The following is a 14,314-nucleotide window of genomic DNA, read 5'->3' on the forward strand; positions in this document are numbered from 1 at the left end:
CATCGCAAAGAGGCAATCACCAAGACACACAGCCATCATACTGGCCAATGTCAATAGGAAGGAGGAACTCCTGTGAGATATAAGGCTAAATCATCAAGTAATTTACAAAGGAAAACCCATCAGGCTAATAGCAGACTTCTCAAAAGAGTCCTTACAAGCCAGAAGGTGTTGGGGCCTTATCTTCAGTCTTCTTAAACAGAACAACTGCCAGCCTAGAATTGTGTACCCTGAAAAACTAAGTTTCATATATAAAGGAGAAATAAAGAATTGTCCAGACAAGCAATCACTGAGGGAATTTGTCAGGACTAAACCAGCCCTGCAAGAAATACTCAGAACTGCATTATACATGGATCAGCGTAATAGTTACCCACCAGAGTAAAACCACCCAAAAGCTAAAGCTCAGAGCTCATATAAAACAATAGTACAAGAGGTAAGCAAATCAGTATGGTACTACCCAACATGATAAACAGAACAGCATACAGCATATTAGTTCTATCAATGTAAATGTTTTGACTTCCCCACTCGAGAGACATAGCCTGGCTAAATCGATAAAAAAAATACAAAGTAATACTCAGCTATAAGAAACAATGGTGACATAGCACCTATTGTATTTTCCTGGAAAGAGTTGGAACCTATTCTACTAAGTGAAGTATCCCAAGAATGGAAAAATAAGCACCACGTGTACTCACCATCAAATTGGTTTCACTGACCATCACCTAAGAGCACATTTAGGAATAAATTGGGCAGATGTGGGTGGGGGAGGGGATGGGTGTATATATACATAATGAGTGCAATGCACACTGTCTAGAGGATGGACATGTTTGAAGCTCTGACTCAGGGGGGTGGGGGGAAAAGGGCAATATACGTAACCTAAACTTTTGTACTCCCACAATATGCTGAAATAAGAATAAAAAAAAAAAGAAAAAAAATACAAGCCAAGTATCTGTTGTCTCCAGGGAACACATCTAACCCTCAAGGAGTCACACAGACTCAAAGTGAAGGAATGGAGAAAAAGAAAATTCCATTTCAATGGGAACCAAAAGAAAGCAAGTGTAGCCATTCATACATCAGATAAAATGGACTTTAAATCGACAGTAATAAAGAAATACAAAGAGAGTCATTGTATAATGGCAAAGGGAGCAATTCAACAAGAAGATATAACAATCCTAAACATTTATCTACTTAACACAGGAGCACCCAGATTCATAATGCAAACCCTACTAGATCTAAGCAAAGAGATAAAGAACAACATTGTTCTTCAACACCCCACTGACAAAACTGGACCATCTTCCAAGCAGAAAATAAAGAAACACTGGATTTAAATGGGACTCTAGAACAAGTGGGCCCAACAGAAATTTACAGAACATTTTACCCCAAAACTACTGAATATACATTCTTCTCATCAGCACATGGAACAGTCTCCAAGATTGATCATATCTTAGACCACAAAACATGTCTCAACAAATTTAAAAAAATAGAAATCATACCATGTATCTTCTCAGACCACAGTGGAATGAAACTAAAAATCCACTCTAAGAGAAACACTCAATTCTGCACAAAGTCATAGAAATTAAGAAAACTGCTGCTGAACAATTATAGGATCAATGATGAAACTAAGATGGAAATTAAAAGATTCCCTGAGCTGAATGACAAAGGAGACACAAGCTATCAAAAATCTATGGGATAAAGCAAAAGCAGTCCTAAGGGAGAAAATTCATAGCCTTAAATGCCTACATCAAAAAGACAGAAAGATCACAAATTAACAATCTAATAACACAACTCAAGGAACTAGAAAAGGAAAAGCAAACCAAACACAAAGCCAGCAGAAGAAAAGAAATAACTAACATCAGAGTAGAACTTAACAAAATTGAAAATAAGAAAATTGTACAGATCAATGAACAAATAACTAACAAAAAGTTAGTTATTTGAAAAGATAAACAAAATTGATAGACCTGTTGATAGATTAACCAGGAATAGATGAGAAAGTTTTCAAATAAGCTCAAGCAAAAATGAAAAAAGAGATATTACAAGTGATACCACAGAAATACAAAATATCTTCTGTGAATATTATCAAAATCTCTATACACATAAACTTGAAAACATAAAGGAAATCAACAAATTTCTGTAAATACACAACCTCCTAAGACTCAATCAGGAAGAAATAGAACTCCTCAATAGTCAAATAACAAGCAATGAGATTGAAGTAGCAATCTAAAATCTTCCAGTGTAAAAACCCTCAGACCAGATGGATTCACACCCAAATTTTACCAGACCTACAGAGAAGAGTTGGTACCCATTCTGCAGAAATTATTCCATAACATTGAGAAGGAGGCATTCCTACCCAACTGATTCTATGAAGCCAAGATTACCTTGATACCAAAGCCAGGAAATGACACAACAAAAATGAAAACTATCCCTTATGAATATAGATGCAAAAATCATCAATAAAATACTAGCAAACCAAATTCAACACCATATCAAAAAAAATAATAATAATCCACTATGACCCACGTGGGCTTCATCTCAGAGATACAAGGATGGTTCAACACATGTAAATCAATAAATGTGATTCACCACATAAACAGAAGCAAAAACCAATATCATATGATTATCTCAATAGATGCATAAAAAGCATTCGACAAAATCCAGCACCCCTTTGTTGAGAATCAAATCAAAAACACAGTAACATTCACAATTGATACAAAGAAAATAAAATACCTAGGAATATACTTAACCAATCATGTGAAAGATCTCTACAAAGAGAACTACGAAACACTGAGGAAAGAAATCGCATATGATATAAACAAGTGGAAAAACATATCATGCTCATGGATTGGTAGAACCAACATTGTTGATAGAACCAATATTGTTAAAATGTCCCTACTACCCATAGTGATTTACAGATTTAATGTAATTCCCATCAAAATACCAATCAATGTCACATTTCACAGATCTAGAAAAAATAATTTTGCATGGAGCCAGAAAATAGCCCAAATAGCCAACGCAATCTTAAGCAAAAGAAATAAATTGGGAAGCATCACATTACCAGACTTCAAACTATACTATAAGGCTATAGGAACCAAAACAGCATGGTACTGGCACAAAATTAGAGATGTAGACCAAAGGAAAAGAACAGAAAACCCAGACATATAAAACCATCCACATATAGCCAACTGGTGGTCTTTGACAAAGCAGAAAACAATATACACTGGGGAGAAGAATCCTTATTCTATAAATGATGCTGGGAAATGGGATAGCCTCATGCAGAAGAATAAAACAGGATCTGTATCTGTCACCACTCACAAAAATTTATTCAAGATGGATAAAGGACTTAAATGTAAGGCATGAGGCCATAGAATTCTAGAAGAAAATGTTGGAAAAACTCTTCTGGATAGTGGCCTAGGCAAAGAATTTGTGAAAAAGACCCCAATGACAATCACATGAACAACACAAATAAATAAATGGGACTTTACTAAATTAAAAAGCTTCTGCACAGCCAAGGAAATAATTAACAGAGGAAATAAACAACCTACAGAATTGGAGAAAAATATTTGCAAGCTATACGTCTGATAAAGGACTAATAAACAGAATCTACAAAGAAGTCGAGCAAGTCAGTAAGGAAAAAAATCAATCCCATCAAAAAGTAGACAAAGACATGAACAGGAGCTTCTCAAAAGAGAATAGACAAATGACCAATAAACATATGAAAAATGCTCAATGGCATTAATCATCATGGAAATAAAAATCAAAACCACAATGAGATATCACCTTACCCATGTTGAATGGCTTTTATTAAAAAGTCCAAAAACAATAGTTGCTGGCATGGGTGCAGGGAAAAAGGTACATTTATACACTGTTGGTAGGACTGAAAATTAGTACACCCTCTATGTAAAACCGTATGGAGATTCCTCAAAGAACTAAAAGTATATCTACCATTTGATCCAGCAATCCTACTACTGTGTATTTACCTAAAGGCAAAAAGACACTTGCATGCAAATATTTATTGCAGCATAATTCACTTTGAGTGAATTGTGAAAATGTGGAATCAACTCAAATACCCATCAATTCATGAGTGGATTAACAAAATGTAGTATATGTATGCCATGGAATACTACTCAGCCATGAAGAAGGATGATTTAATGCCTTTTGCAACAATTTGGATGGAACTGGAGACCATTATCCTAAGTGAAGTATCTAAAGAACGGAAAAACAAACAACACATGTACTCAATATTAGATTGGAACTAACTAATGAGCACACATGTGCACAGAGGGAAGTAAATCTCAAAGGATATTAAATAAAGGGGAGGGGCAAAGAGGGGATGGTCAAAAACCTACCTAATGAATGCAATGAACACCATCTGTGTGATGGGCACACTTTTAATCCTGACTCAAGCATTACAAAAGTGATCCATATAACCAAAAACATTTAAACCCCCACAATAATTTGAAATTAAAAAAAAAAAAAAGCTATTTAGAACCCAGTCCTAGAAAAATTTCTTCTAGAGTCAGGTAGTCAAGAATGAGATTCAAGTGTATAGAATAAGACAATTATTCAATTAAAATTAGGGACTATAGGAAGAACTATGTGTAGCAACCCAACAAAAGCTGAATTATGGGAATTGGGACTCAGAGTTAATAGCAAGTGTTATTCCTTGAATCTCTCTGAATAAGATTGGTATTATTCCTAGATATTGGGTATACTTATTCACAATGTAGGTATAGTTATAGCTTTGTTTGCTGTCAGGAATGAGAAGACTGAGAACCAGTCAAGCCTTAATCATCACAATGAAAATGCACAATTGTTTCTGGAACATAGTATTAGTAGCAGTTATTTTTCTCTGCACATGATGAAATTAAGGAATAGTGAGAGGCGGCTCCTTTCATGTCTCTTAGCTCTGACATCCCTCACCCTATCTGAATACAAATGTTCTCTGAGTGTAACATATTTTTGTCATCTTGAAATCTTTTGAAGTTCACATGGCATATTTAAAGCTGTCATCAAATTTTCAACATGAAAGACAGAACCATTCGGTAAATGTGAGGTGGAAATGTAATTTTAAAGTAGCAATACACACACACACACACACACACACACACACACACTAGTTTTTTAAATAATAAATTATTCTCAACTGTTCTGCAGGATTTTCTAATTTCAGATTTCAACAGTGAATTTTTTTTATTTTGAATAAATTCAAACTTACAGAAAAGTTTCAAGAATAATAAAAAGAATATATTTTCCTCAACTACTCAAGAGCAAACTAAAGACACCATAAACTATCATATCTGAATTCTCCAATGACATTTTCCTACATAAATGATACAACCAGGAATGAATCTTTGCTACATTACTACCATGAACTCCACAGACCCTTTTCAGCTTTTGTCAATTGTCTCAATAATGTCCTAAATTGCAAAAAGATCCAAAGTGGAATCATGTGTTACACTGGGTTGTCAAGTTTCTCATTTCCTTCAACTTGGAATAATTTGTCTTTTCTTGACTTCCTTTGCCTTGATACCTTTGAAGACTTCACGCCAATTATCTTCAGAATGTCCCTCAATTTGGATATATTTGATGTTTTCCCATGAATAGATTGAGGCTTTGCATCTTTGTAATATCACACAATAATATAAGAAGTGAGACTATGTTTTTCCGATGGTGTCTTTATCAGGTGGTACATGATTGCAATTTGTCCCATCTCTGGTGATGCTACTACCCTTGATCATTTACTCACTACTTAAGGTGGTGTCTTCCAGGTATCCTTACTGGAGTTACTCTTTTTCATTTTTCTTCTATAATCAACAAGCATTTAAAATCATGTAAACATCTTGTTACTTCCACCTACTAGTTCCGGTGTTTGTTGATGCTTCTTGCACAATTAGTCATTATCACGATGATGCCAGTGGTGACCCTCCAATTTCATCATCCCTTCTACATTTATTAGTTGGCATTCTACTGTAAAAAAGAGATTTCTTTTTTTCCTGTTCATTTGTTTGTATGTTTCCTTACTTATATATACCATATTGATTCATTATTTGCTTACAGTTTATGTTCATAATTGATTCTATGGCATATAAACCAGTACTGTTTACATTTTGGTACCCTAATTGTCCAATGTTAGCCAGTAATAGCAACTTTACTGGGTCTTGTGTCCTTTGGCATATACTCATTATTCTTCGAGTATTTTCTTAGTTTTTGGCACTGTAAGATGTACCAAATCATCTGTTACCAATCATTTCCCCAAAGAGACCAGTTCCTTTGGGTGGAGAATAGTTTCTAGAAAACACTATTTGTATTCTAGATATGTTAATTGCTATTAAAGTGTTGCTTCTTAGTACTGCTCAGTGAACAAAGCTAGGGAAATATAGTTATATTTTGATATTATATTTTATGTAAGTATATAAAATACCCTTATCCATACACACAGATTTACATCGGTATTTACTTTTGTATCTATGTATGTATATATTAAAAACATGACAACATTTCAACTCCTAGTTACATTTTTCTTTCCATGTTTGTAAATCCCTTCTCTGACAGTCAGAAATGTGCTTCTCATTGTGCTGAATGCTTAACATTTACTTAGGTAATCAGTTTCCCTGTATGTAATCAGTTGATGTCATTACTCCCGTCTCCACAAGGATGCCCTTCTCACTCCACTATGGCTCAAACACCCATTCCAGGCACTGCCTTAAATGAGCTGTTCACCCTATGTCAAATGTTCCACCTCCCCCTACCCCAATGTAGTTTACTTCCTCACCCTACTTAGGCTCCAAAACTATCTGTTGTTCAGTTCTTAAATGTAGGTGTCCTCACTGCTTCAATGAATTCTCTCATTGCACTGTTCCCCTGGCAATTGCTTTCCTCTCCATATTCAGGCTTTCACACACATACACACACACACACACACACACACACACACACACACACACACACAGACACTGTCCTCCCCATGCTTGGGTCCTGATACCCCCTGCTGAGCCACATAAACTTCCAGACCAAAGGACCCAGATCCTGATGTCCATCTCCACCATAGCAGAAAATTAACACAACGAATGTTTATACTACCTGAAGTAACTATGTTGGAACACATAGTATATGAATTTAAAATAAGAATTACAAGTAAATTCAAAAAGAGAATGGACTGTATTAGCAACATAATACAAAAAACTAAAAAGCATTAAAAAAGAAAGGAAATAATAGGTATGGAAAATAGAATAATTGAAAGAAATATACCAAATATACCAATAAATAACATAGATAGATAGATACAGTGAAAGATAGATACAAGTGAAGAATAAATACAAGAGGCAGAAGATCAGATTAAAAATTTTTTCCAGAGAACCACAGAAAAAGATAAGGAAAGTGTGAAAGTACAACTAAATGATATAGTGGATAAAAATAGGTGTTCTAGAAAGAGCATCAGAAGAAATGGCAAAGAGAAAATAGTTGAAAAAGTAGTACTATTTCCAGGGAAAAAGAATCTATATATTTTATAGTTAAATTTAAAAGCATGAAAAAGACAAAAATTCTAAAAGTTCCCAGAGTACAAAAGGATTCAATGTTATAAGGTGCAGCACTGGGGAAAGGCGATCTCCTTAAGTTTTAATTCCACCAACCCTGGGGATCCGAAGAGAGGATAAATGCCACAGAGTGCAGGTTTGGCCAAGCTTTTGTTGTTCACAGTGCCTCATCCCAGCAGATATGGGAAGCCCTGCCTAACCCAAATTCTATACCATCTGTTAATCTCTCCTTTTTCATAGTTTGTTCATAAAAACACGTTTTTACCTAAGCTCAACCATTATGTAAATCTCTCTGTATTCTGTTTTCTTCACTTACAGTCAGTGTGTCTATGTTTCTATGTATTCTTTTCACATTTTAACAGTCATGCGTTTTATCACAATTTTCTAAGTCATTTCCTTATTTGGGTTATTTGTGTTGTTTTCTGTAATTGCTATTATAGAGGATACTGCAGAGAGTTGAATTACTCCTGTAGGATAACTTCCAAAGTACAAGATTACTATTGTTATTGCTATGAAGAGTAATACTGCCTTGCCAATGAGTTCTTCAAATTAGTAAAGCCAGCAGCAGTGGATGTGTCTTTAGTGTGCAAGTGTATCCAAGATTTTACTGATATTCATTATTAAAATGTATAGTGTTATCATGGTGCTGATTCTAATGAAGGAAAACAAACTGTGTATATATTTTTTCAGACATGAGTATGGAATAATATAAAACAATATGTATTAGGATCAACACATGTGTGGGGATGTAAATAAATAGATGAAAAGCCACTTTCTGCTATATTAATATGTCATTATTTGAACCTCATCTTTGCCTAGTGATACATATGGAAGTCCTTTTTTCAGTTGGAAGGATGCAATGTAAATACAGCATCCTTTCCAGAGCAAAAGGTTGGGTTTATTTTATCAGACCTCTGTACTTTTTTTTTTTTTTTTTTTTAAAAAGCAGTCTTAGATTCCAGTATGTAGAACAGGGCAGAATAAAACAATTTGAAATCTTTCCATGTAAATGTCTAGGAATGCTGAAGAAAAATTGTATTAAAAGAAAAATTGTTTTAAAAACTAGCTATCAAAAAAGAAAGTCAAATATAACCAAATATCCACAAGCAAAAATGAAAAAAGAATTAAAAATCAGAGAAATAAGCAAAAGATTTTCCTCTGTGGTTGCCTGACATTGAAAGGTTATGGGTCCTGGTAAATGAGAGTGGGAAGACAGCACTCACGTGGGGACAGAAGATATAGTCCTGTGCCCATGGAGGCAGCGAGTTGGAACTGTGACCTCTATATAAAACCAGGATCATGGGGGGGAAGTGGGAAGAGTAGAAAGAAACCCACCCGCTGGTAGAGGGAAGCTTTCTTCTACTTGAGCTCTGGATGATAAAAAAAAAAATCTGCTTTTAGAAATCAAAACCCCTGGCTTAGAGTTTAGCAACTCTAAGCCAAACAATCAGCATAAAAATTGTCCCCAGGCCAGGAATGCCCCTGGGATGCCTGGCAAAAGCAAATGCAATGCTGGGAAAATATATATCAGAGAAATACCTACCAAAAGAAAGATAGAGTAATTATGTTACTATCAAGTGGATGAGGGAGGAAGAGAAGAAGACTTTAGGGAAATAAAATTGGGATATAAAAGATATATATGTAATAATTAGTGAGAAAGATACAGCAATTCCCAATTTCTATAGACCTAACAAATGAGTCTAAAAATACACCAAGAAAAATTTTATAGTATTGCCATAATAAATTAACAGATTTAATATCTTTGTGACAAACTTTAACATGTTTCAATAATTAATAGAGAATACATAAAGAAACATTAGTAAGGTTATAGCCACACAATTTTCAAGTTTGATCTATTGGACATTATGTAGAATGCTATACCCATTCATTAGGAAATACATAATATTTATATGGAATATCTATTAAAAAATTTATTCTTTATTTATCAGATGCAGTAGCCTATAGGGTCACAAAACAAATCTCACCTAATATCAAGGTATTGGTAGTATAAGACCTTGTTCTCTGTCTGTGATTAAATTAAGTTGGATATCACTATCAAAACAGTAATCATACCTTGTATGTGGCTATTTAAAAATTACTTGAACTAATATATATAATATAGAAGGAATTATAATAGAAATTGTAAAAATTTAGAATCTATAAGATAATAAGACAATAAATTAAAATTAGTGTACCATAGCTAACATAGAAAATCTGTAGCCTTAAATGGATACGTATATATAGAGAGATTGAAAGGTAATGAGCAAAGCATTTAAATTAAGAAGTTAGGTAAAGAACAACAGTACATTCAGGTAAAATTTAAGAAAGAAAATAATAAACATAGAATAGAATATTGAAGTGAAAAACAAATAATGAGGATTTAAAACTTCAAAACTGGCTCTGTGAAAATATTAATAAATTAGCCAAATTCTTGCAACTGATGAAGGAAGAAAAGACATAAGTTAATGATAGAAATGGAAAATGGGACAAAATTACAGATATATGGCAGTGATTTTTTTAAGTGTAAGAGCAAAATGAACAACTAAATGCAAATAAATTTAGAAGAAATAAATAATTTTATGTTAAAAATCTGAATGAATTTATAACCACTACAAAGATTATTTTTGGAAGAGAAAATGTATTCTCTTAACACACACACACACACACACACACACACACACAAATACCAGACCTTGATAGTTTTATAATTGTCTCCTATCACAGCTCTGTAAAATAGGTAATCCCCATGCTACATAAACTCTAGGAAAAGAAGCAAAGATCCCTAAAGTATTTGTCCAGTTTTATAATCCAGGTATCAAAACCAGACTAGAACAAATGATAAGTAAAATTATCAACCAATCAACTTATATATGCAAATATCCTAAACCAAATATAGAAAACCAAATATGGTAACAAAATATAGAAAACATATCATGACCAATTAGGGCTTATTACAAAAAAACCCACAAATTTAATACTATCATTGCTTCCATTACACACTGCACTGGCAGCACTAGACAAAATGATAGGCTAAGAGCAGTAAGCAAAAGCTATAAAGATTTCAAAGCCAAACTATCCTTTTTTGGTAAGGGATTGTCTACGTTGAAAATGAAGAAAGATAAAAAGTCCCAAAACAATACATGTTGGCATGGATGCGGAGAGACAGGAACACTCATACACTGCTGGTGGGACTGTAAACTAGTGCAACCCCCTTGGAAAACAATATGGAGATACCTTAAACAGATTCAAGTAGACCTACCATTCCATCCAGCAATCCCATTATTGGGCATCTACCCAGAAGGACAAAAGTCACTCTATAAAAAAGACACCTGCACTCGAATGTTTATAGCAGCACAATTCACAACTGCAAAGATGTGGAAACAACCCAAATGCCCATCAATTCATGAATGGATTAGCAAAATGTGGTATATGTATACCGTGGAATATTACTCAGCTATAAGAAATAACGGTGATATGGCATCTCTTTGGTTCTCCTGGATAGAGCTGGAACCCATTCTATTAAGTGAAGTATCCCAAAAATGGAAAAATAAGCACCATATGAACTCACCAGCAAAATGGTTTCCCTGATCATCACCTAAGTGCACATTTGGGAATAACACCAATTGGGTATCGGACAGAGGTGGGGGGTGGGGGGACGGGATGGGTGTATACCTACTTGATGAGTGTGATGCGCACTGTCTGGGGAATGGACACGCTTGAAGTTCTGACTAGGGGGGATAGGGGAGGGGATGGGTGCATACCTACTTGATGAGTGCGATGAGCACTGTCTAGGGAATGGACACGCTTGAAGCTCAGACTCGGGGGGGATGGGGGGGTATGGGCAAGATATATATAACCTGAACTTTTGTACCCCCATAATGAGCTTAAAAAAAGTAAAAAATAAAAACCCTATAGATTAACTGTTAGAACCTGTAGGATATTAACAAGAAGGCTCATTCTTTTTCTCCTTCTTTTTTTTTTAGAGACAGAGTATTGCTTTGTCACCCAAAGGTGGAGTACAGTGGTGCCATCATAGCTCATAGCTACAGGGGTGTTCCACCAAGCTCGGCTAAATTTTTTTTTAATTATTTTTTTGTGGATATAGGATCTAGCTATTGTTCAGGCTTGTCTCAAACTCCTGGCTTCAGGTGATCTTCCCCCCTCAGCCTCCCAAAGTGCTAGGATTATAGGCGTGAGTCACTATGCCTGGCCTATTTAGTTTTTAAAGTGTTAATATAACAATGAGTCATATAGGAAAGGTTAGATTGTCTTCCACATGTTCTTTCTCGGAAGACAGGAAAGTGTTCACTATTCTTTGAAAATATTTTTATCTATTTTTTCCCCTTTTTTAAAATATGAGTTGCTCACATCTCCTATGTGCTCTCCTGTTGAACTCCCGGTGCAGCATTGAATGTGAGGTTTAGAATTGCCTATTTATGGCTCCGCAGTTCTATGCAGCTGGCAAGTGTATCTTAGTCATCATTGCATAACAATCACCTAAAATAGAGTTTGCACAAAGTATTGAATAAATATTTGTCAAAAAAGTATAATTTTGGTTATTTGGAAAAATTCCAACTGTGTGGAATTCTTTTGCTGATGATATTGGATAAATAAATTTTAATGTTTTTTTTTAAATACAACAGAATATTGAGAAACATCTTTAAATTTTTATTTTTTCAGAAATAAGAATTGTCAGCATGCAAGTTCAAACAGTCACGAAATTCAAAACAGTTACTAATGTTGTTGGTTACGTAAGGGGCTTGGCATCTCCAGGTAAGTAGGGTTAAGTATTTACAATCTACATTTTATGTGAAACTGCACAAGATATGCTGTGTAATAGTTTAATATAGTAGTTACATATCCCACTTTAGATGTAACCAGAAGTTTATCCCACTCTAAGTGTAGATAAATATGAAACTAAGAATTAGGTCTGTATTCTCCTTCCTACCACATCTCTTCAAAAAGAAATCTTAGTAGAGAGTGTGTTTGTTTGGGGGGGGTTGGGGGTGAATGAAACAAGAAAGTTTAGATTTGTTAAACTGGCATGTGCTACAAAAGCCGATTTTTTTCCTGTTTTATTTATTACAACGCCATTGGAATTTTTATCTTTATCAAGAAAAGACATTTTTTAAAGAGAAATATTTTATTTTTTAATGACTTTTTTTTTAAAAAAATAAGTTTTTGTCTCCAAATATAATTTTTCAGTGTTAATCTAGGTCCCATTCCTGACCCTTGGTCCACTGCCAATTCTGCCAAATGTTTGCATGGCTTTAGGTTTTGAAGGTGCTTATGAAAATGATCACCTGATCAGATTTTAAATAATTTTATACCTTGTTAGGGGTTTCTGATAGTCTTCAGATGATATTATATAGGCCAAAAAAAGTGAAAATAACTGACATAAATTAATAATTATTTAATAACACTTCTAAATTCATGAAAAGCTGAATCATATATTATTGTCTGATGTGTCTGTTATACAGTGTAGGTGCAACAGTTTTTCATTACACTTGTGCTACTTTTATTGATTTTGTTGGGACATTTACTCAAATTTTCCTTGGAGAATTATGCTTCTCTATCATTTTAGTAAAATTGAACTAATTGCTAACTCAGAGAATTTTGAGATCAAATTTTATAACCTCTCAGTCTCTTGCTGGCCAACTCTTACAAAATTTATGAAAGGTACTTATTCTTTCTGATTTCCTTACAGTAGCAGTGTTGATTAACCTCTTATCATAGTGTCTTTAAATATATTAAAAATTTGAAAACTATTACTATTGCATTTCAACAAATTTTCATCACAAGAATCTATAAGTGAAGTATAGAATATTTATCATCATTGCTACATTTGTAAGTTATTATTGGAAAACCCAGCAGTACAAAGTTATACTACCTTTAGGGTAAAAAAATTCAATCTATGAAAAAAACCTGGAATTTTTAAAAAATCAATTTTACCATTACTATTCAGTGTATAATATGCAAAGCTTCTCAAATTTTGTTTATTTGAATTCTATACAAAAATCTTGTTTGTTTGGATGATTTTCTTATTTACAGACTTTGAAAATTGGAAATAATCATCAATTAGTATTAAGTTTTTAAGATATGACTTATTTAGAATAAAAACAATCCCAAGCAGAACTTTCAGATATTTCTGGGAGATGAGTAAATTCCCAGGTTTTCAACATTTGCAGACCTACCATGAATACCACTAATTAAATCTTGATAAAATATTGGCAGATCAAATCCATTACTGGCTCTAAAATCAGTGTGGAAAGCTAAAATTGCTTCACATTGTGACATTTCTTGTAAGGTAGTAGTTTCTTGATGTTATAAGGGGTGATTCATTTATTCCACATGTGTGTAAGACCTACTTTGTGTCAGGCACTGTCCAAAGTACCTTACAAATAGTAACTCACATAACACTCAAAACAATTGAACAATGAATGTACTATTTGTATTCTCAGAGTTGAAAAAAATTAAGTCAGAGAGAGTTTAAATAAGCTTCCCAAGGTCATACAACTAGTGAGTTTCAAAGCCTGGATTAAAACCCAAGCAGACTGGATTCAGAATCTGAATACTTTACCATCCAATTATGGGACATCTAATAATGCAATAATACTTTTTACACAGATATATGGGGCTGTGACTACTTGGTCAAAGAAATTTAGCTCTGTTACTATTACCAATAACATTCACTGACAACAAAATCAGAAGAAACTCTTGAGATACATTTTCAACCTACCTTTTTACTGACAAGTCAGTAATGTAAATTGAACAGGCCACCTCCATGT

General features: G+C 34.0%; 1 protein-coding gene across 5 annotated transcripts in view; it reads left to right on the top strand.

Moving 5' to 3' along the window:
* The window catches only part of NAALADL2 (N-acetylated alpha-linked acidic dipeptidase like 2), an 887,154-nt gene that overhangs the window by 563,484 nt on the left and 309,356 nt on the right, over window positions 1-14,314 (top strand). For all 5 annotated transcript variants that reach the window (XM_045539692.1, XM_045539695.1, XM_045539696.1 and 2 more), the window contains exon 7: window positions 12,207-12,299. In XM_045539692.1, coding sequence (XP_045395648.1) covers window positions 12,207-12,299 — 93 coding nt within the window. The remainder of the gene's footprint in view (window positions 1-12,206; window positions 12,300-14,314) is intronic.

This window comes from Lemur catta, chromosome 1 (genome assembly GCF_020740605.2).
Source record: "Lemur catta isolate mLemCat1 chromosome 1, mLemCat1.pri, whole genome shotgun sequence".
In the NCBI taxonomy this organism is placed as follows: Eukaryota; Metazoa; Chordata; class Mammalia; order Primates; family Lemuridae; genus Lemur; species Lemur catta.